The 19,625-nt window shown below is 40.7% G+C and overlaps 1 protein-coding gene and 1 long non-coding RNA gene across 10 annotated transcripts in view; one reads left to right on the top strand and one right to left on the bottom strand.

Moving 5' to 3' along the window:
* The window catches only part of LOC129619875 (uncharacterized), a 51,777-nt gene that overhangs the window by 25,984 nt on the left and 6,168 nt on the right, over nucleotides 1-19,625 (top strand). For 5 of the 6 annotated variants that reach the window (XR_008698201.1, XR_008698202.1, XR_008698203.1 and 2 more), the window contains exons 2-3: nucleotides 18,044-18,322; nucleotides 19,341-19,476. This is a non-coding gene — a long non-coding RNA (uncharacterized LOC129619875). Of the gene's footprint in view, nucleotides 1-17,245; nucleotides 17,303-18,043; nucleotides 18,323-19,340; nucleotides 19,477-19,625 lie in introns of all 6 variants that reach the window. The other variant, XR_008698200.1, reaches the window with a different exon arrangement.
* Nucleotides 4,099-19,625, bottom strand: part of PREP (prolyl endopeptidase) — a 133,456-nt gene continuing 117,929 nt past the window's right edge. Inside the window, exons 13-15 of one of the 4 annotated variants that reach the window (XM_055535320.1) lie at nucleotides 17,640-17,771; nucleotides 8,481-8,637; nucleotides 4,099-4,843 (exon numbers count right to left, since the gene is read on the bottom strand). In XM_055535320.1, coding sequence (XP_055391295.1) covers nucleotides 4,549-4,843; nucleotides 8,481-8,637; nucleotides 17,640-17,771 — 584 coding nt within the window. In that variant the 3' untranslated portion in view covers nucleotides 4,099-4,548. Of the gene's footprint in view, nucleotides 4,844-8,480; nucleotides 8,638-12,269; nucleotides 12,449-16,714; nucleotides 16,917-17,639; nucleotides 17,772-19,625 lie in introns of those variants that run through there. The other 3 variants (XM_055535321.1, XM_055535322.1, XM_055535323.1) reach the window with 3 other exon arrangements.

Here is a 19,625-nt window from a genome sequence, read left to right as displayed (position 1 = left end):
TTAAAAATAGTTTCCTGTGCTGTGCAAAAGCTTAGATGTTTGATTAGGTCCCATTTGTATATTTTAGTTATTATTTCTATTGTCTTGGGAGACTGACCTAAGAAACAATGGTACAATTTATGTCAGAGAATGTTTTGCCTATACAGTCTTCTAGAAGCCTTATGGTGTTATGTCTTATATTTAAGTCTTTAAAAGTCATTTTCAGTTTATTTTTTGTGCATGGTGTGAGGGTGTGTTCTAACTTGATTGATTTACTTGCAGCTGTCCAACTTTCCCAGCACCACTTGCTGAAGAGACTTTTTCCCGTTTTATATTCGTGCTCCTTTGTCAAAGATTAATTGACCATAGGTGTGTGGGTTTATTTCTGGACTCTCTAATCTGTTCCATTGATCCATATGTCTGTTTTATACCAGTACTACCCTATTCTGATTACTGTGGCTTTGCTGGATTGTCTGAAGTCTAAAGGGTTATGCCTGCCCTCCTGCTTTGTCTCTTTCCTCAGGACTGCTCTGGCATTTCTGGGTTTTTTATGGTTCCATGTAGATTTTTGGATTATTTGTTCTAGTTCTGTGAAAAATGTCATGGTCAATTTGATAGGGATTGAATTAAATCTGTAGATTACTTAGGGTAGTATTGCCATTTTAGCAATATTAATTATTTCAGTCCAAGAGCATGTGATATCTTTTCTTTGAATCATCTTTTATTTCCTTTATTAATATTTTATAGTTCTTAACTATAAAATAAAACTTGGTCAGGTTTATTCATATATATATATTTTTTGATGCAATGTTAAGAGTATTGTTTTTTACATTCCTTTTCTGATATTTTATTGTTAGTGTGAATGCAATCAGTTTCTGAGAGTTAATCTCTTATTTGCTAAATTCATTTATTAGATCTTTTTGTGTGGAGTCCTTGGGGACTCTCTATCCATTCATCTGTTGATGAACATTTAGGTTGCTTCCGTATCTTGGCTATTGTAAATAGTGCTTCTGTGAATATTGGGGTGCATGTTTCTTTTCAAATTCGAGTTTTTGTCTTTTCTGGATATGTACCCAGGATTGGGACTGTAGGATCAAATGGTAACTATTTTTAGCTTTTTAAGGAACCTCCATATTATTTTCCAGAGTACCAATGTAAACTGTACCGATTTACATTCCCACCAACAGTGTGGGAAGGTACTCTTTCTCTACATCCTCTCTAGCTTTTATTTTGTAGACTTTTCATTGATGGCCATCCTGACTGGTGTGAGACATTTTAAAAAGACATTTAATAAAATTCTGTTAGGGCTTTTTATCTTTCAAATTAAAAATAATGCCTAAAGGGCAAAAACCAAGAGAAAATTTTAAAATGTTTTCTTGTTTGCTATATCTTGGTGGGTCTCATGGATGCAAGTCCCATTGGCTTTCAAAGTTAATTTTGGAGGCTTGTCTCTTAGATGCAAGTCTTAAAAGCTAGAGTGCCTGATATGAGGTCCAAACCATTTTCTCTTCATGGAGAAGCTTGGAGTTGTGGGTTTCCTCCTGACTGTGGGTGGCCATGCCAGGGGTGGGGTGTATAGAAAGACTGTGTCTCTGCCTCTCCTACCTGGTTTGATGTGGGTTTCTTCTTGTTCATCTGATGTGTTGGGGTTGCTCATCTAGTTATTGGATTTCTTTCAAAACACATTGTTCTGTATGTAACTGTCGATTACATGTGTCTGTGGGAGGAGGTAAATTCAGGACCTTCTAGTCACCGTCTTGAATGGGACCCCTCAAGCTTTTCTATTTTCTTACTAGGCTAGTGGGTAAGAGTGCTGTCTCCATTGTCCTGCTGCAGGGTTCACTGCTCTGCCGCTTACTTCCTGTCTGGGGAAGTTGGACCTTTGCTAAGTGGGGGTAATGGTAGTATGTGGTTTCATGTTTGAGGACAGACATCTCTGCACACCTGGAATGCTTTGAGCACAGGAGATTAAATGAGGCAGTTTATCATCTGTGTCCTCCCACTGAAGTGTCAGCTTCGTCAGGGCAGGACTTTTTTTCTTTGCACTCCCAGCCTCTAGAATTTGAATGGATGCAAACACAGCTCAGTATTCTTACTCATTGGTCTCAGCCCTCATTCCTATTGGCCTGGCTGCCGACCTTCTTGCAGTCCGACCTGTGGCCTTCTGACAGCTTCCCAGCCTCACGGTAACTCATCTCTGAGGCTCTGTAAGCCTCCTGGGCATCAGCTCTGTGGTCTTCCTGGGGAAATCCCCGAGGCTGGTAAAATTATCTGATAAACATGGAGTGATTGGTGACACTTTCTTTGTTGAAATGTAAGTTTTCATACTAGCAGCATCACCATTTTTGTGTAACTGTCTAAGCTTTAGTGGGAGTATTAGGAAACATGACTAACTGCAAAGTTTTACAATATTCCAAGTGCATACATAATAAACATCATAAATGTGACTTTATCTTACTAAGGTAGCAAATGCCCTTGGAGTGTTTTCAAGGCCCTGTGACGAGGCAGACTGCCTGGGCAATGTATGTGGCTTTTTCCTCAAAACACCATAGAACATAAGACAGAGCAGAGGGACAGAACATAGGATATAGAGGTGATGTCTAATAGGGAAGACACCCTGAGACCCAGGGAGGAGCCCAGCCTCTAAGTCATCCAGCGTTTTAGGTTTTAAAAAGCTACCTTCAGTTTGTGGGCTCAGCTGCCCAGCTAAACTCTAGAAATGAAAATCAGCTTGGGAAAGAGAACTCCCAAATGGAGTCCAGTTATATGCTAGGCACTTGTATTAGCTTGTTTATTCCTCATAATCACCAGTTACTAAAGGACAGTTGGGATTTGAACCTGGGCCTGATTTCTTCTGAAGCTAAGACTCTACACATTATACTTCCACTTTCTGCTGTTAAGAAGAAAACCTCAGTGGGAAAGTGGATTCTGGGCAAACTTGAAAATGCTCTGAACTTGAATGGGTACATCTTGGCTGCCTGCACCTCAAATGACCCAGCTGGTCTAGGATAAAGGCGGCTTTAGCTAATCTATGCTTTTTTTTTTTCTGTCACATTGGTCAGCAGTTACATGGTAACACGGCAGTCAGCTAGTGTTAGCATCTCTGCAGGTAGCTGCTGCTGCTATCAGACCCTGCATGTACTGCCGGCTGGTGGCACCCTTCTTCTCTGGCGATGGGTGGTGGGGTGGGGGGTGGCTTATAATCATATTGTCAGTGACAGCTGCATTATATGCAGTGCTTATTTAAACAAATAATAATAGAAAACATGACTCCACAAAAGCCGAAACATGTAGCCACATCTCAACTGTACTTGTATGTAGTGACAGGCATAGACCAGTTTGAGAGGTAGAGATCTCAAGAGAAGCACACATATGTATACTTTGGAAAATAGCACTTACCTGAGAAAGAACAAGCTATCAATGAAGTAATCTTTTAAGCTAATTTTTTAAGGTTATTTTATACAAATAGTAATTAACTTTTGTGATATTTGATGAAGCAAGACAAAAAAGCTTTTTTTTTTTTCATAAATTAGATTACTGCTTTCCAAAATGATACCCAAAGGAATGGTATTTCATGAAATATTCCCAAAAATGCCTTATGTGGACAAGTTTGAGGAATGGTCTATTTTTCTCTTGAAGATTTAAGGTTGGGAAGACACCAAAACTTTTTAAAAAGTATTACTGGTTTTATTTCCAGGAAGTAGTCTATGGGGATAAGAAGTGCTTGGCAGTTGCTGAGATTTCTGATGATAACATATGTTTGGACCATTCACTCATGTGGTCTCTTTGTTTATGAACCTCTGTGCTATGATTTCCAGGAATACTCTGTAACCAAACTGACAGACAAATAGGTGAATAATCCTAGGTCCACTGATTTTTAGGGGGCATCCAAACCACATGAGCCTGGATCAGCTGTCTGAGGGGGTAACACATAAGCCAGCGAGCTGCCTCTAACAGCCTCCTCAGCACAAACGAGGGAGCTGGGTGGACGCACTCAGCCTCAGCACAGGGCTGACAGTCTGACTTCACTGCTTATTCCCATAGAGAAGTGACATGATGCATGCAGAAGGATGGCAGTTCTGAGGTTGCCACTCAATACAAAGGAACCGGAGAAAAACCTCCCATTCTTAAATAACATTTATTATTGTTGGAAAGAAGTCTTTTTATGAGAACAATTCTCACATTTATTTAAAGGTATACTGGTTATGGTTATAGAAGCAAATTTCATTGAGGTGCTCTATATGAAGTATGCCCGACTACGACTCTGAGTTCAGCAATCTAATGTTCACAATGTGTTGGCTGCCATTAGCTATGTATCCAAACATGCCTTTTTCTTCCCCCCCCTTTTAAAACATGTGCCTGCACAGGGTGGAGAAAGAAATGCCAAGGGCCTGCTAAAAAGGAGAAGCCTAGAAAAGATAAAATTCCTGCAGCAGTTCTGGTCAACTGCAGCCCGTGGGTGCAGAATAGTGTTTATGTGGGGAGGCGCTGCGCCCAGTGGTTTCTCGGTTTAATGGTGTGAGAGCCCTTGAGGTTTTCTGCGGCGGAGGAGGAAGAAAGAGATGCCATTTACTGAATCCAGTCGATGTTCAGGCAGCGTGCTATGAACGCAAACATGTCTGAGACTTCTTCTATCACTTTGGCTGTGGGCTTCCCGGCCCCGTGGCCCGCCTTGGTGTCCACATGGATAAGCAGGGGGTTGTTCTGCTTCCTGCTGCGGCCCACGAGGTGCTGAAGGGTGGCGATGAACTTGAGGGAGTGAAGCGGGACCACGCGGTCATCATGGTCTGCGGTGAGGAGAAGCATGGACGGGTACTGGATGTCGTCTGCCTCTGGCAGCTTCACGTTGTGCAGTGGAGAATATCTGAAAGGCAAAGGCACTTCCGTGAGGCCAGGTATCAAAATGAGAGCTGTGCGTGTCCACTAGGTTAGTCACGGGACTGGTGGGCACAGATACCCGTGTCGTTCATCAGCAGTGGGGACTGTGGCCAGCTGGTCCCTGGGTGACCGGGTGACCACTGCAGACATTATGGCGGGCTGTGACTGGCCAGGGCTATTGGAGGCCGGGGAGCCCTGCCATTTTTCTGGTCCCCACTTTGGAAGACTGTGTAAGAAAGAAACTCACAGGGCTGCTGGAACAACCCAAACTATGTGCACACTGACTGTCTTGAGGTGAATATTTTCATATTCTTCAGGCTGAATTTTTTGCTGCAACAAAGTGGACCGGTTGTCCCTTTGTTTATTATTACATGAGAAAAAATTTTAAATTGAAGTATAGTTGATACTGACTTCCCTGGTGGCTCAGACGATAAAGCGTCTGCCTACAATGCAGGAGACCTGGGTTCAATCCCTGGGTTGGGAAGATCTTCTGGAGAAGGAAATGGTACCCCACTCTAGTATTCTTGCCTGGAAAATCCCATGGATGGAGGAGCCTGGTAGGCTACAGTCCATGGGGTTGCAAAGAGTCAGACACAACTGAGCGAATTCACTCACTCATAGTTGATTTACAATATTAGTTTCAGGTAATTCAATATATTCTTAGAGATTATACTCCAATTAAAGTTATAAAATAATGGCTCTATTCCCTGTGCTGTACAGCACATCCTTGCAGCTTATTCATTTTATACACAGTAGTTTGTATCTCTTAGTTCCTGACTCCCATCTTGCTGATTGTTCTTTTAAATCACTGACTATGGATATAGTAGGTGCAAGCCTTTCTTTTGTTGAAGAATTTGAAATCCAGAGTGTCTGGAGGCTTTCTGCCTGTTTGGTATCTGTAAAATCTTTATTCTGATCTCAGCTTGATAGACTTAGGAAGAACACAGGTCCCCCCGGGCCTAGTTTCTGTCTGAAAACCAGGGAACCTGAACTGGGCCTCTGACCTGCTGGCTCAAGTCCAGCAGAAACTGAGCTTGGCCAATGGTGAGAAAGTTAGTGTAGGAGGAACCTTCTGAAGCACAAGATAAATTTGCAGTTAACAAAAGATTTTTAAAAACTAAGTACAGTCAGATTAAATGCTTGATGCTAATTAAGTAAAGTGAAAGAAATCTCTTGAGTATTTCTTCTTTACTTTTCAGTGAATAAGGCTGTCTTATTTTGCAGAGTGTTCAGTATTAATGAATAAACTATTTTAGTAGAGTTTTATTTTGTAGAGTGAAAAGGCAAAAACAGTAAAATTTCTGCTCAGTTAACCAGGTCAAGACTAAAATCTTCTGGGGTTTAGTCTCCTAACAGGTAAGATGGGGGTGACAATGGATCTGTTTTCTGATCTCACTTCAGAGGATTTTTGGATCAACCCTGGTCCTCCAGATAAGGATTAGTTCTGTGGGAAAACAAGCTTGGAAAGTCTTTTTACGAATAACACCTCTCCCTACCTCAAGATTCACATACCACATTTATGTATTAAAGATTCTGAGACGTTCTGTAGGAAAAAAAAAAAAGTCTGTTAGGCTTTATTTATCCCAGCCATTCACAAACTTCGAAATCTAGATCTTTTTTCAGGGGGGATCCCCTCCAGTATAGTGGATTCAGTTCTCTGCTCACCTGGGAGCAGATGAGAGGACATGCAGCCCTGTGAGTGCTAGGCTGGAAAAATTAAGGTCTGAAATAGGAGTATCACTGACGTCTTGACAGAAAAAATATTAAGAACTCTTTTATTGCTTTCAAATTAATTTTAGAAGTATTGTGTTCCAGTGACTATTTTGTTGCCTTCAACATACAATTAATTCAGTCTTTTCAACTGAGTATAAATGGGACCTCACTCCCGAAGTGCCTATTTTCTCTAAGTTAATTTGAACTATGACTCCTTCAGATATTCAGCTTTCACCAGGATGTGTCAGTGGGTTTACTTGTATATTTTTAAAGTTAAACTTTTCCCCCTCCTACAGAACAGAATTTAGTAGTTTGAAAGTATTCAATTAAAAAAAAATCCAAGTCATTTAGCCAAATATCTAAGTGGAGAACTAGCCATACAAAGCACATCAAATGAAGGAAAAAAAAACCTGGCTTGAGAAACTGAAGTTATTGTATCAAAATCTATAGTTGACTGAGAAGATTGGGACAGGGGACACAGGCTCCTGATGCTATTCCAAGGGCAGTCCCTTAATACTGCTGGTAAAACCCCCCAGATCCCTGCTGTGGCAAGTAAAGAGAACCAAGAGCCAAAGAAGAATGCAGCTTACAGTCTTGAGAATCTAGATGATTGCCATTTTCTCACTGTTATTGCCGAAGTGGTTGAGGGATATAAATATTTCAATAATGCAGTAGTTTCAAATATGGGCTTCCCAGGTGGCTCAGTGGGAAAGAATCCACTTACCAAGGCAGGAGATGTGGGTTCCAACACTGGGTCAGGGAAATTCCCTGGAGAAGGAAACGGCAACCCACTCTAGTATTTTTGCCTGGAAAATCCCATGGATGGAGGAGCCTCATAGGCTGCAGTCCATGGGGTCGCTAAGAGTCGGGTACAACTGAGCGACTTCACTTTCACTTTTCACTTTCATGCACTGGAGAAGGAAATGGCAACCAATTCCAGTATTTTTGCCTGGAGAATCCCAGGGACGGGGGAGCCTAGTGGGCTGCTGTCTCTGGGGTCACACAGAGTCGGACACGACTGAAGCGACTTAGCAGCAGCAGCAGTACTTGCATATAGTCCTATTTCCTTATTTTTTAATAGAGAAGAAGCAGCCTATATATATATATAATGTTACAATGATACCTTTCTAAAAATTAGTTTTTAATTGCTGGATGAACAAAAACCACACAGATTTCTTATCTCATAATCAGTCAGAAGTCTGAGTTGATTTGCCTGGGTTCTCTGGCTGTCTCAAGGTTGAAATTAAGTTGTTGGCTAGCTGGGCACTTATTAAGAAGTTCTAGGAAAAAATCTACTTCTGGACTCATTTCAGTTGTTGGCAGAATTCAGGTCCACAAGGCTGTAGGACTGAGGTCCTCATTTCTTTGCCAGCTGTTGGTTGGGGGTGATATCAGCTTGTAAAGGCCCCCTTCCTCCATTTTCAAAGCCAGCAATGGTGGGTCTGGGTCTCCTCGTGCTTCCAGTTTCTCTCATCTTTTCTGCTGCATCCCTGACTCTTCTCGCCAGAGACAGTGCCCTGCCTTTAAGGGTTTGTCATTAGATTAGGCCCTCTTGATAATCCAGGACAATTTTTCCATTCTGGTCAGCTGATTAGTAATCTTCATTTAATCTGCAAAGTCCCTGCAGAGCAGTCCATAGGTCAGTCAACCACTGAAGAACCAGGGGGACAGGAATCCTGGGGGACTGTCTTTAGAATTCTGCCATCACATCTTTGTTATTTTTGTTCAAGACCAGATCAGAACTAGGAAGACAGATAAGTATCCCCACCACGTAGCGTACTTTTGCAGTGAATTCCTTGTAAACCTGAGATACTGAAGGGGACAGTCAAACATACCCTTTTGACTATGTTCAGTATTCTGACATCAAATCGTTAGCAACACAAATACATCAATATGAATCAAAACCTTACTTGATAAGCCATTCAAAATGTTGTTTGTTGTCTGAGCACCCATAATCAGTCGTCCAGGCGTGGCCAATGGTATATTTATGGAACTTCAGCATGTCCATTACTCCAACTTGGGCAATAACACAACCAAAGAGGTCAGGACGCTGATTGGCACAGGTAGCTAAAAATCAAGATAGAAAAAGCAGGTCGTCCATCGTTAAACATCTGTCATAAACAAAACCGAAAGAGAACAAAACAACACTTAAATGTTTTCTGAATCCTGATGGTCTTTTTTCCCAAAAGCACAGGAAAAAACTATCAGAAATCACTTGCCCAAGAGTCTACAAACTTTCCCCCAGCTTCTAGTATATATCCGAGGGGTGGAATATTTTCATCAGTAGTGGACACGTAACTCTTCATGAAAACCTCTTGGACATTCTGTAAAATTTGTGCTGCTCCCATCCCTAGCTGCTTTCACAGGTGAGGCAGGATATTAACAAACTTATGCGGGATCTCACAACTAGCCTGTGATATTGTGACAGAGTAAGAAATGCCTATTTAATCTTTGTCCCTGGTTCCTAGAACAGATCTCCTAAAACCCTTGAGAGTTTCCTGAGTGACAAGGTGAGAGGAGTATTTTTCATAATTCATAACTAATGCCTCTCAACCATATCTGAGTTCATGCTAATGAGGCGGCTCTTTCTGGGTTCCTAGACAGCTTCAGGATGGGGGCTGGTTGACCAAGGAACCAACCATGTGATAGGAGGATTGGATCTTTTGGTTCCACCCCTGACGTCTGGGGAGAGCAGCGGGGCTGGAGATAGTGATTCATGGCTACTGATTTAATCAATCTAGCCTGTATAACAGAACACTCATAAAAACCAATGGAGTTTGAGAGCTCCTGGGTTGGTGAACACATGGAGGTGCTAGGACCGTGGTGCACTAACAGGGCATGGAGGCTTGGCACACACCTGCCCCAGCTATACATCTCCTCTGACTTGTTCCCAAGTTTTATCCTTTATGACAAACTGGTAAATGTAAGAGTGGTCCTGAAAGTGAAAATCACTTAGTCGTGTCCATCTCTTTGTGACCCCATGGACTATACAGTCCATGGAGTTCTCCAGGCTAGAATACTGGAGTGGGTAGCCTTTCCCTTCTCCAGTGGATCTTCCTGACCCAGGAATCGAACTGGCATCTCCTGCATTGCAGGCAGATTCTTTACCACCTGAGCTATCAGGGAAGCCCTAAGAATGTTCTTGAGTTCTATCAAATTATTGAACTCGAGGAGGGGGACCTGGGAAACCCCAGTTTATAGCCATCAATCAGCAATATGAGAAGTCCAGGACTTGTGATTGGTGTCTGCAGTGGGGACTGTCCTATGGGTCTGTGCTAACTCTGGGTAGTGTCAGAATGGAACTGAATTGTGCGACACCCAGTTGGCGTCTGGCGAGTTGGGAGTACTGGTTGGTGTAGGACCCAGCCCCCAGGCCTCCTGCATTTGGCATCAGAAGTGTTGTAAACAGCAACAGCTGACACAGGTATAGCTCAAAGCAGAACAGAGCCTAAGACCCAGTTCAGAGCTCTGTCAGATACTGACATATTTTCTTGTCCTGTTTTAAAAATGCTCTTCTTTGTATACTTAAAAATTTATTTTTTTGATAATTCAATAAATGTTTATTGAACATCTGCCATGTGCCTTGTACTAGGCATGGGGCCTGGGGATATGTCAGTGAATAATTTAGTGGGAAAGATAAAAGAAGTGAATGGGCAATTACAGCGTGGCATTCACTTCTGTTGAGAAAGTGCGGGTACTACATACAGAAGAAGGGTGTAGGCCAGCATAATGAAGTTGGGGAGGCTTTGGGAGGAAGTAATGTTGAAGCTGGCATGACTAGGAGTTAGTCAAGAGATGTGAACTTTTCCTGCCTCTGGCAGGAAAGAGTTCCCACTGCAGTTTAGATGTCAGTGCTTATTCATGATACCGATTTCTGAGTCCTAGATCTTCTCCTCCCCACTCAGAGGTGGGAGGGGCAGGAAGATGTTCTTTTAAATAAGCACTTTGGCATCTTGATGGACAAACTCCATCTCTGAAGGTCCCATAAAGGACCTGGTTTATTAAAAGGCATAAACCAATTCCTGAAAATACAACTCCAAAAATGGACTTATTGGATGAACTAGTAAATTACAACACAATTCTCCCACTAGTAAAATCAACAACTTTCAACATCCCATTAAATAGTTTAGGTTCACCCTAAGTTGTTCTTTCTTTTATATTAATACTTGTTTAATTCATATGAAAATTTAGTTGGCTCAAATTCAAAATATACTAAGAATCAGACCATTTATTACTTCCATCATCACACCCAGGTCCATGCCAGCATCTTCTCTCACTGAGACAGAAACCATCTAGCTGGTCTCCTGCTTTTCTGTCCTCGCCTCTTCTGCCTACCCTGACATAGATACCCAGACAGGATCAATCCATGATCCTGACTTTAAAACATGTTAAGTTATATGCCACTTCTCTGCTCAAAACTCACCCAAAGGCTTCTCATTTCAGAGTAAACCGTGTTCTCTCTGACAGCGGTGAGGTCCTGCCTGGTGTAGGTTCCCACCATCCCTGACCTCTCCCATCACTCGCCCTTGCTCGCTGTGCCTAGCCGCAGACACGGGTCTCCGGGCCGCATGCTGGCCTTAGGCACGTCATGTCGCCTGCCTCAACCAACTAGAATGAAAGCTCCATGAAGGTGTTGTCTGTTTCATTTGCCGACATATTTCCAGTATCTGAAAAAATGCCCAGCACTTGCTCAGTACATATTTGTTGAATAGATAAATTTGTGGTTATTTGGTATTTAAGAATATTATTCACATCCTTTCTCAATTTATTTTTTCTTTAAATTGAAGTATAACTGACATAAAGTGTATTAGTCTCAGGTGTAAAACAGCGATTTGGTATTTTTATGCATCACAAAATGATCACCATAAGCCTAGTTACCATCTCATCACACAAAGGTATTAAATACTGAGTATATTCCCTGTCTGTATAGTATATCTCTGAGATATTTTATCACAGAGTTTGTACCTTTCAATTGCCCTCATTTATTTCACTCATCTTTCCATCCCACTCCACTTTGGCAGCCACTAATTTTTCTGTATCTATTATTAGTCTGTTTGCTCAATTGTGTTTTTACATTTCTCAGGTAAGTGAAATCATATGGTAACTGTCTTTCTCTGACTTATTTTACTTAGCCTAATACCCTCTAGGTCCACTCACGTTGTTGCAAATAGCATGATTTCATTCTTTTCTATGGCTGAGTAATATTCCACTGTGTGTATATTATACATATAAATCTTCTTTGTCCATTAATTTATCAATGGACACTTAGGTTGCTTTCATATCTTAGCCATTGTGAATAATACTACAATGAACATAGGGGTACATATCTTTTTGAATTAGTGGTTTTGACTTCTTTGAAAAAAACTGCCCAGAAGTGGAACTGCTGAATCATACAGTTGCTCTATTTTTACTTTTTAAGGAGCCTTCATCCTGTTCTGTACAGTGGAGAAGAGTTTACATTCCCACCAGTGTGTGAGGGTTCCCTTTCGCTGCATCCTTGTCAACACTGATTATTTGTTGTCCTTTGGATACTAGTCCTACTGGTAGATGTGAGGCGGTGTCATTGTGGTTTTGATTCGCATTTCCTTGATGATCAGTAACACTGAGCATATCTTCATGTGTCTATTGGCCTTAAGTGTATCTTCTCTGGAAAAATGTCTACTTAGGCCCTCTGCTCATTGTTAACTGTTTTTGGTGTTGAGTTCTATGGGTTCTTAGGCTATTTGGGATATTAAGCTCTTAGCAGATATATTGTCTGTAAATACCTTCTCAGGTTCAGTAGGTTGCCTTTTCATTTTGTTGGTAGTTTTCTTCACTGTGCAAAAGCTTATTAGGTTGCTACAGTCCCATTTGTTTGTTCTGCTTTTGTTTCCCTTGCCTGAGGAGACATATCCAAAAAAATTTCATGAAGACCAATTCAGTGTACTGCTTATGGTTTCTTCAACGGGTTTTATGGCTTCAGTTTTTATAAATATTTTTTTGAGTTTATTTTCATATATGATACAAGAAAGTAGTCCAGTTTGACTCTTTTGCATGAAACTGTCTAGTTTTCCCAACACCATTTATAGATAAGGCTATCTTTTTCCCACTGTATATTCTTCCTTCCTTTGTTGTAGATTGACTATATATGTGGGTTTATTTTGGGGTTCTCTATTTTGTTCCATTGACCTTTATGTCTGTTTCTATGCCAGTACCATATTGTTTTGGTAACTAGAGTTTTGCAGTACAGTTTGAAATCAATGAACATGATACCTCTAGCTTTGTTCTTCTTTTTCAAGATTGTTTTGGCTATCTGGGGTCTTTTGTGTTTCTTATTTGTTCTAGTTCTGCAAAATGGCCATTGATATTTTGATAGGATTTGTACTGACTCTGTATATTGCCTTGGTAGCAGGGTGCTTTTAACAATATTAAGTCTTTCAAATCTATGAGCATAGTACATCTTTTAATTGGTTTGTGTCACCTTCAGTTTCATCATGTCTTACAATTTTCAGTGTACAGGTCTTTCACCTCTTTGTTTAGATTTATTACTAGGTGTTTTATTCTTTTTGATGCAATTTTAAATGGGACTGTTTTCTTAATTTCTCCTGACAATTTGTTAAGGTATAGAAGTGCAACAGATTTCTATATATTGATTTTATATTGTGCAACTTAATTAGTTCTATGATGGTGTCTTTAGGATTCCCTATATATAGTACCATGTCACCTGCAAACAGTGGCAGTTTTACTCCTTTCCTAATTTGGATTACTTTTATTTATTTTTCCTGTCTGTTGTGGATAGGACTTCCAATATGTTAACAGGAGTGGTGAGTGACTCTCTTGTCTCAATAAGACCCTTTTCTTGTTCCTCACCTTAGAGGAAATGCTTTTGGCTTTTCACTGTTGAGTATGATATTAGCACTTGTCATACATGGCCTTTATTATGTTGAGATGTGTTCCTCTATACCCATTTTGTTAAGAGTGCTTAATCACGAATGGATGTAGAATTTTGTCAAAAGATATTGAACCATCCTTACACCCCTGAGATAAATCCTACTTGATCATAGTGTATGATCCTTTCAATGTACGGGTGAATTTGGCTAGCTAAGACTTTGTATATCTATGTTTATCAGTGATATTGGCCTGCACTTTTCTTTTTTCGTGTGTGGTATCTTTGGTTTTTATATCAGGGTGATGCTGACCTTGTAAAATGAGTTCAGAAGTGCTCCTTCCTCTTCAGTTTTCTGGGAACAGTTTGAGAAGACAGGTGTTAACTTTTCTCTAAATGTTTCATAGAATTCACCCGTGAAGACATCTGGTCCTGGACTCTTTGTTTGCTGGGAGTTTTCTTTTTTTTTTTTTTAATTTACTGATTCAACTTCATTACTGGTAATTGGTCTGTTGATATTTTCTTCCTGATTCAGTCTTGGGAGATTGTAAGTTTCTAGGAACTTATCCATTTCTTCTAGGTTGTCCACTTTATTGTGAATAATTATTCATAGTATCTTAGGATCCTTTGCATTTTTATGGTGTTGGATGTGATTTCTCTTTCGTGTCTGCTTTTCTTTGGGCCCTTTCTGACGAGTCTGGTAAAAGTCTGATAAAATTTTTTCATCATCTCAAAGAAACAGCTTTTAATTTTATTGATCTTTTGTACTGTTTTTGTCTCTTTTACTGCTCTGATTTTTATTATTGTAGTCACTTTAGGTGTTAGATTAGATTCCATTTTCATTTGTCTCTAAGTACTTCTTAATTTTCTATAAGTGACCCGCTGGTTGCTCAGTACCATATTGTTTAGTCTCTGTTTGTCTTTTGCAGTTTTTCCTTGTAGTTGATGTCTAATCTCATACTGTTGTGGTTGGAAAAGATGCTTGATGTAATTTCAACCTTCTTAAATTTATTCAGTTGTATTTAGTGGCATAGCATATGATCTATCCTGGAGAATGATCCATGTGCACTCGAAAAGAATGTGTATTCTGATGCTTTTGGATAGAATGTTCTTAATCTATTTATTCTATCTAATCTAATGTATCTTTAAAGTCAGTATTTCCTTAATGATTTTCTGTCTGGAATGTCTATCCATCGAAGTAAATGGAATACTAAAGCCTCCTGTTATTGTTTTACTTTTCAGTTTCTCCCTTTATGTCATCAATATTTGCCTTATACATTTAGGTACTTCTATGTTGGGTGCATAAATATGTTTTTTAACATTTTATTTTATACTATAGTTAATTTACAATGTTGTGTGTATTTTAGGTGTACAGAAAAGTGATTCATATATACATATACACATATCCATTCTTTTTCAGATTCTTTTCCACATAGGTTATTATAGAACATATGTTCCCTGTGCTATACAGTAGGTCCTTGCTGATTACTTATATATAGTAGTGTGTCTTTGTTAATCCCACACTCCTAACTTATCTCTGCCTCCCCTTTTTCCTCTAATAACTGTAAGTTTGTTTTTGAAGTTCTCATTTTTTTTTAGAACTGTTTTTTTTTTGTTCAGCTTGTATGATTTTCATTATTCTGTTTTCCATGTCTCTGATCCATTCCTCTGTATCATCTAATGTACTGTTGATTCCTGCTGCTGCTGCTAAGTCACTTCAGTAGTGTCCAACTCTGTGCGACCCCACAGACGGCAGCCTACCAGGTTCCCCCGTCCCTGGGATTCTCCAGGCAAGAACACTGGAGTGGGTTGCCATTTCCTTCTCCGATGCATGAAAGTGAAAAGTGAAAGTGAAGTCGCTCAGTCGTGTCTGACTCTTTGCGACCCCATGGACTGCAGCCTACCAGGCTCCTCCATCCATAGGATTTTCCAGGCAAGAGTACTGGAGTGGGGTGCCATTGCCTTCTCTGCTGTTGATTCCTACTAGTATATGTATATACATTTTTAATTTCAGTTATTGTAGTCTTCACCTCTTTTTGGCTCTTCTTTTTATTTTCTGTTAAACTTCTCACCATGTTCATCCATTCTTCTCCTGAGTTTGTGGAGCATCTTTATGATCATTACCTTGAGCTCTTTATTGAATAAGATTGCTTATCTCCACTTTGCTTAGTTCTTCTTCTAGGGGTTTTATCTTGCCTCCTTAGTTTAGAACCTAGTTCTGTCTTTTCATTTCACCTAATTCTCTGTGTTTGTCTCTGTGTATGAGGTGGGTTGGTTATGTGTTCTGAGCTTGGCCAAGTACCCCCATGTAGCTGATGTTCCACAACAGCAGCAGACTCCCATGTGGTGACCCGTCACATGGTGTAGGGTGCCTCTTCTGTAGGCTGCATGGCCTTCTGTGGTGGCAGGGCCAACTACTTTTGGTATGCTGGCAGGCAAGGCCTGGTATGTGCATGAGCAGAGCTGGTGCCAGTCTGCTGGTGGGTAGAGTGCTGATGGTAGCCAGGGGGGGGACTCCAAAATGGTGCTTCTCAGCACCAGTGTCCTTGTGGTCAAATAAGTTCCCCCAAATGGCTGCCCCCAGCATCTGTGTCCCCACTAGGAGTCCCAGTTGCCTCCTGCCCCTCTGGGAGCTCTCCCAGATTAGCAAGGAAATTTGACCAGGCTCCTTTCAAATCACTGCCCATATGCCGGGACTCGGAGCATGTGAGATTTTGTGTGCACTCTAAGAGTGGAGTCTCTATCTCCCACAGCCTTCTGGCTCTCCTGAAAGGAAGATCAGAGCCAGATGTTCTGGGGGCTTGTCTTCCTGGTAAAGGGTCTCTGGACTGGGGAACCTGCTGTGGGTCTTGAATCTCTCTCTCTTTGGGAAGGATTATCCTGCAGTTGTGATTATCCTCCCATTTGTGGGCTGCCTGCCTGAGGTTGTAGGTCTTGACTGTACTATGCATCTGCCCCTCCTTACCCATCTCATTGTGGTTCCTTCTTTGTATCTTCAGTTGTAGAAAATGTTAGTCTGTTAGTCTTCAGGTTGTTCTCGTAGCTGTTCTGTAAATAGTTGTTAATTTTGGTGTGCCCATGGAAGAAGGTAAGCTCAAAGGCTCGCCATCTTGGCCACATCTCTACCCTTTCCAAATTTAAACAAATTATTTTGGACATATACATTTTACCTCCATGGGAAAATGTTTTTTCCAAGTCTATATTATATTGGGGTAAAAAAGTAAGGGGTAGCAAAGTAAGGGCAGGAATTCAGGTTTTAACACGAGTCAGTATATTTCAAAGACAAGGAAACAGTGAATGTCAAAATCCCCTGAGAACAGAATTGAAAGCTGAAAACTGGCACATGTGCTTTTTAGGTTGAGTCTCTTTAAGCTAATCTACATTTGTAAAATGACCCCTCATCTCCTAGTGACACTGGAGGTAGGACCCAGCAAGCAGAGTTCAGGACCACTATAAATGTCCACTGCAATGTTAAGTACTGCTGAGAGACAAAAGCAAAGTAAAATTTCATTAACTACCAAAAAATTGGAAAATCTACTTAGAGGCAGTGCCACATAGAGGTTAAAAGAGCAGAATCTAAAACCATGGTGCTAATCATCAACCCCAGCATCATCACCACATTAGCAAGCTACTCTGCCTCTCAGAGCCCCATCTCCCAGGCTGCATGCACGTCAAGGGCTCAGCACTGGGCCTGGCATACAAGGTGCTCAGCAAGGGTAAACTATGTGGCTATTTCATTACTTTTAAGCTGTGGATCCGTCTTTGCATGGACCTCATTTTCCTTTATGACTTCTTTCTCTGCACCCACAGCGTTTAGCATCCCATGGCATTAGGTATTCAACCGGCATTTATACCTAATGATCACAGGTAAGTAGCGTAGTCAGAGGGGTGGTATTTGATTCAGTCCTGTGCTGCCTTAACTCTAGAGACTTGTGGGCTTGGTCTGTGGGAAGGGAGTCCCACCCAGGGGAGGGTGAGAACTGTGGTCCAGAAGAGCTCAGAACAGGGAGGAGGAATGGCTTTTCAGGCTCTGATGAGCTCAGTCAGTGGTTGTGTCTTCATATGTCATTTATCAGATACCCAAATACAAACAGGTTTTGCTTTTTCTGTACCACTGCTACCATCCACGAGCCCAAAGTAAGTCAGAGTATCTGAAAGCTCCAAGAGTAACTAGTAAAGTACAATGAATAAACCCAGTTCTCACCTACTAAGAGGCCTCCATTTGAACCTCCATTAATAGTCAGCATCTTGGGAGACGTGTAACCTTCCTTGATAAGATATTCAGCAGCACACTGAAAGTCATCAAAGCAGTTTTGTTTGTTGGCCAAGATACCACCTATAATGTGCCAAAGTGAAAGATAAGTTAAATTAACAAAATACTAAAAAAAAAAAAAATACTAAAAAAAAAAAAAAAAAATCATAAAAAACTTTAACTTAAGAGGAATTCAAATGATGATAAGGCATAGTTTCAACTACTGATCAACTTAAACACAATGAGCTCACACTACATTTAGAAAAATGCCTCAATTTATGCACTATGGAAATTTATCATCAGTACCACAACTGCTAATCCATACGGTGCCTTTGTATTTTTCTAAAATCTCTTAGAACTTAAAAGGCAAATGCCCCAAAGGGAACAGATGATCTGTTATGATGTCAGACAACCATGAGAATAAAAACGAGAAAGCATGTCATCAACACGAACTTGTGTTCTGGGAGGAGCTGGACTCACTGACACACGACTTGGAGCAGAACTGAGTCCTCCATGGGCTCCACCGAGTATGTGACAATGGAGGTGAGCTCACTGCCTCTTCCCTGGGAAGATGAAAGTGCTCTGCACAGAGAGGCTCATGTCTTACCTCTCCTCTCTGCAGGACTTTGAGATGGGTAAGTGATTTTGAGAACTAAAGCTCTCCAATTTTGCTCTCGGCTATTTATTCAAGAACTTAAGTAGGAATTTGGAGAAGGGAATGGCAACCCACTCCAGTATTCTTGCCTGGAGAACCCCATGTAGAGAGGAGCCTGGAGGGCTATACTCCACAGGGTCGCAGAGTCGGACACGACTGAGTGACTCACAAACACAAGTAGGAATTCGGTGATTAGGTGGGGGAATGTTGCTGCACAAAGTAGCTTATTAGTTTTAGTCTTTGTCGGCCCTGCAGCATGCAGGGTCTTCCCCTGCCAAGGACTGAACTCATGCCCTGCTTCAGCGGAACTGCAGAGTCTTAACCATTGGACCACCAGGGAAATCCCTAGTTTCTCTAGTTTTTTTTTCTCTCTAGTCTTAAATGAAGAGGATCTCAAACATCTCCCCAGAGAATCTCAGCTTTCTCGTAGCCAAATGAACCCATTAAGAGAAGAACATCTGTAAGGTCTTAGAATATCTAAAAATAAATGCCAAAACTCAAAGTCATGCTCTCAAAGGAATGGATACCTGAAACAACTGCCTATGAAATGAACAAAAAGCAGACATAGATCTGATTAGATATTTGAGATTAAATATAACCATTTTTGCAGAAATTCAATTAAGGATGAAGCAGTGCTACTGAAGAAATTTTTTCATATCAAAACAAATGTTATTAAGATTTTAATAAGAAATTATCAGTGAATTAGAATGGCTAGGATAACTTAGTTTCCAGGAATAATATAATTTTGGATATATGACTATATTTTTTAAAGGGCATTAAATTTTAAAACTCAGTTAACAGAATGGAATCTAGATTTATCAATGTTCAATATGACAGAGTCTAACTGAAAAGGTCCATTTGGGGTCTTTTCACTGCCTAAATTGGGAGAAAGTCTATGATCAATCTAAACACAGGTAAGCAACTTTCAGCTTCAGTCAAGCTGCAAACTTCCCTCCCCACAAGGCTTTTGGAAAATAACTTGGTTATATTTAATACAGAGATGAGAAAGTTGACGAAGACCAGGGGAGGCACTCTTCCCTAACAGAGCTCCATGGACCACCTAAGGAACAGAAGAATTTTATAGTGAAGAACTTGGGTCCTCTGAGAAGGCAACAGTGTAAGGAGTCCATGCAGGTAGGTGTTTAAGTGTGTACATGAAAAGTTTTAAACCAGAAAATCGGGTGAATCAAGGGCTCCAGACTTAGCATATTGGTTTGGGATGTAAATCAAACATATGGTACATTGAGATTTTATTTTTTTCTCCTTTTCTTAGTCATCTCTTA

The sequence above is a fragment of the Bubalus kerabau genome, chromosome 9 (genome assembly GCF_029407905.1).
Source record: "Bubalus kerabau isolate K-KA32 ecotype Philippines breed swamp buffalo chromosome 9, PCC_UOA_SB_1v2, whole genome shotgun sequence".
Classification (NCBI taxonomy): Eukaryota; Metazoa; Chordata; class Mammalia; order Artiodactyla; family Bovidae; genus Bubalus; species Bubalus kerabau.
Note: the sequence above shows the minus strand (reverse complement) of the source record. Positions and strands in the feature narration are given on the sequence as shown.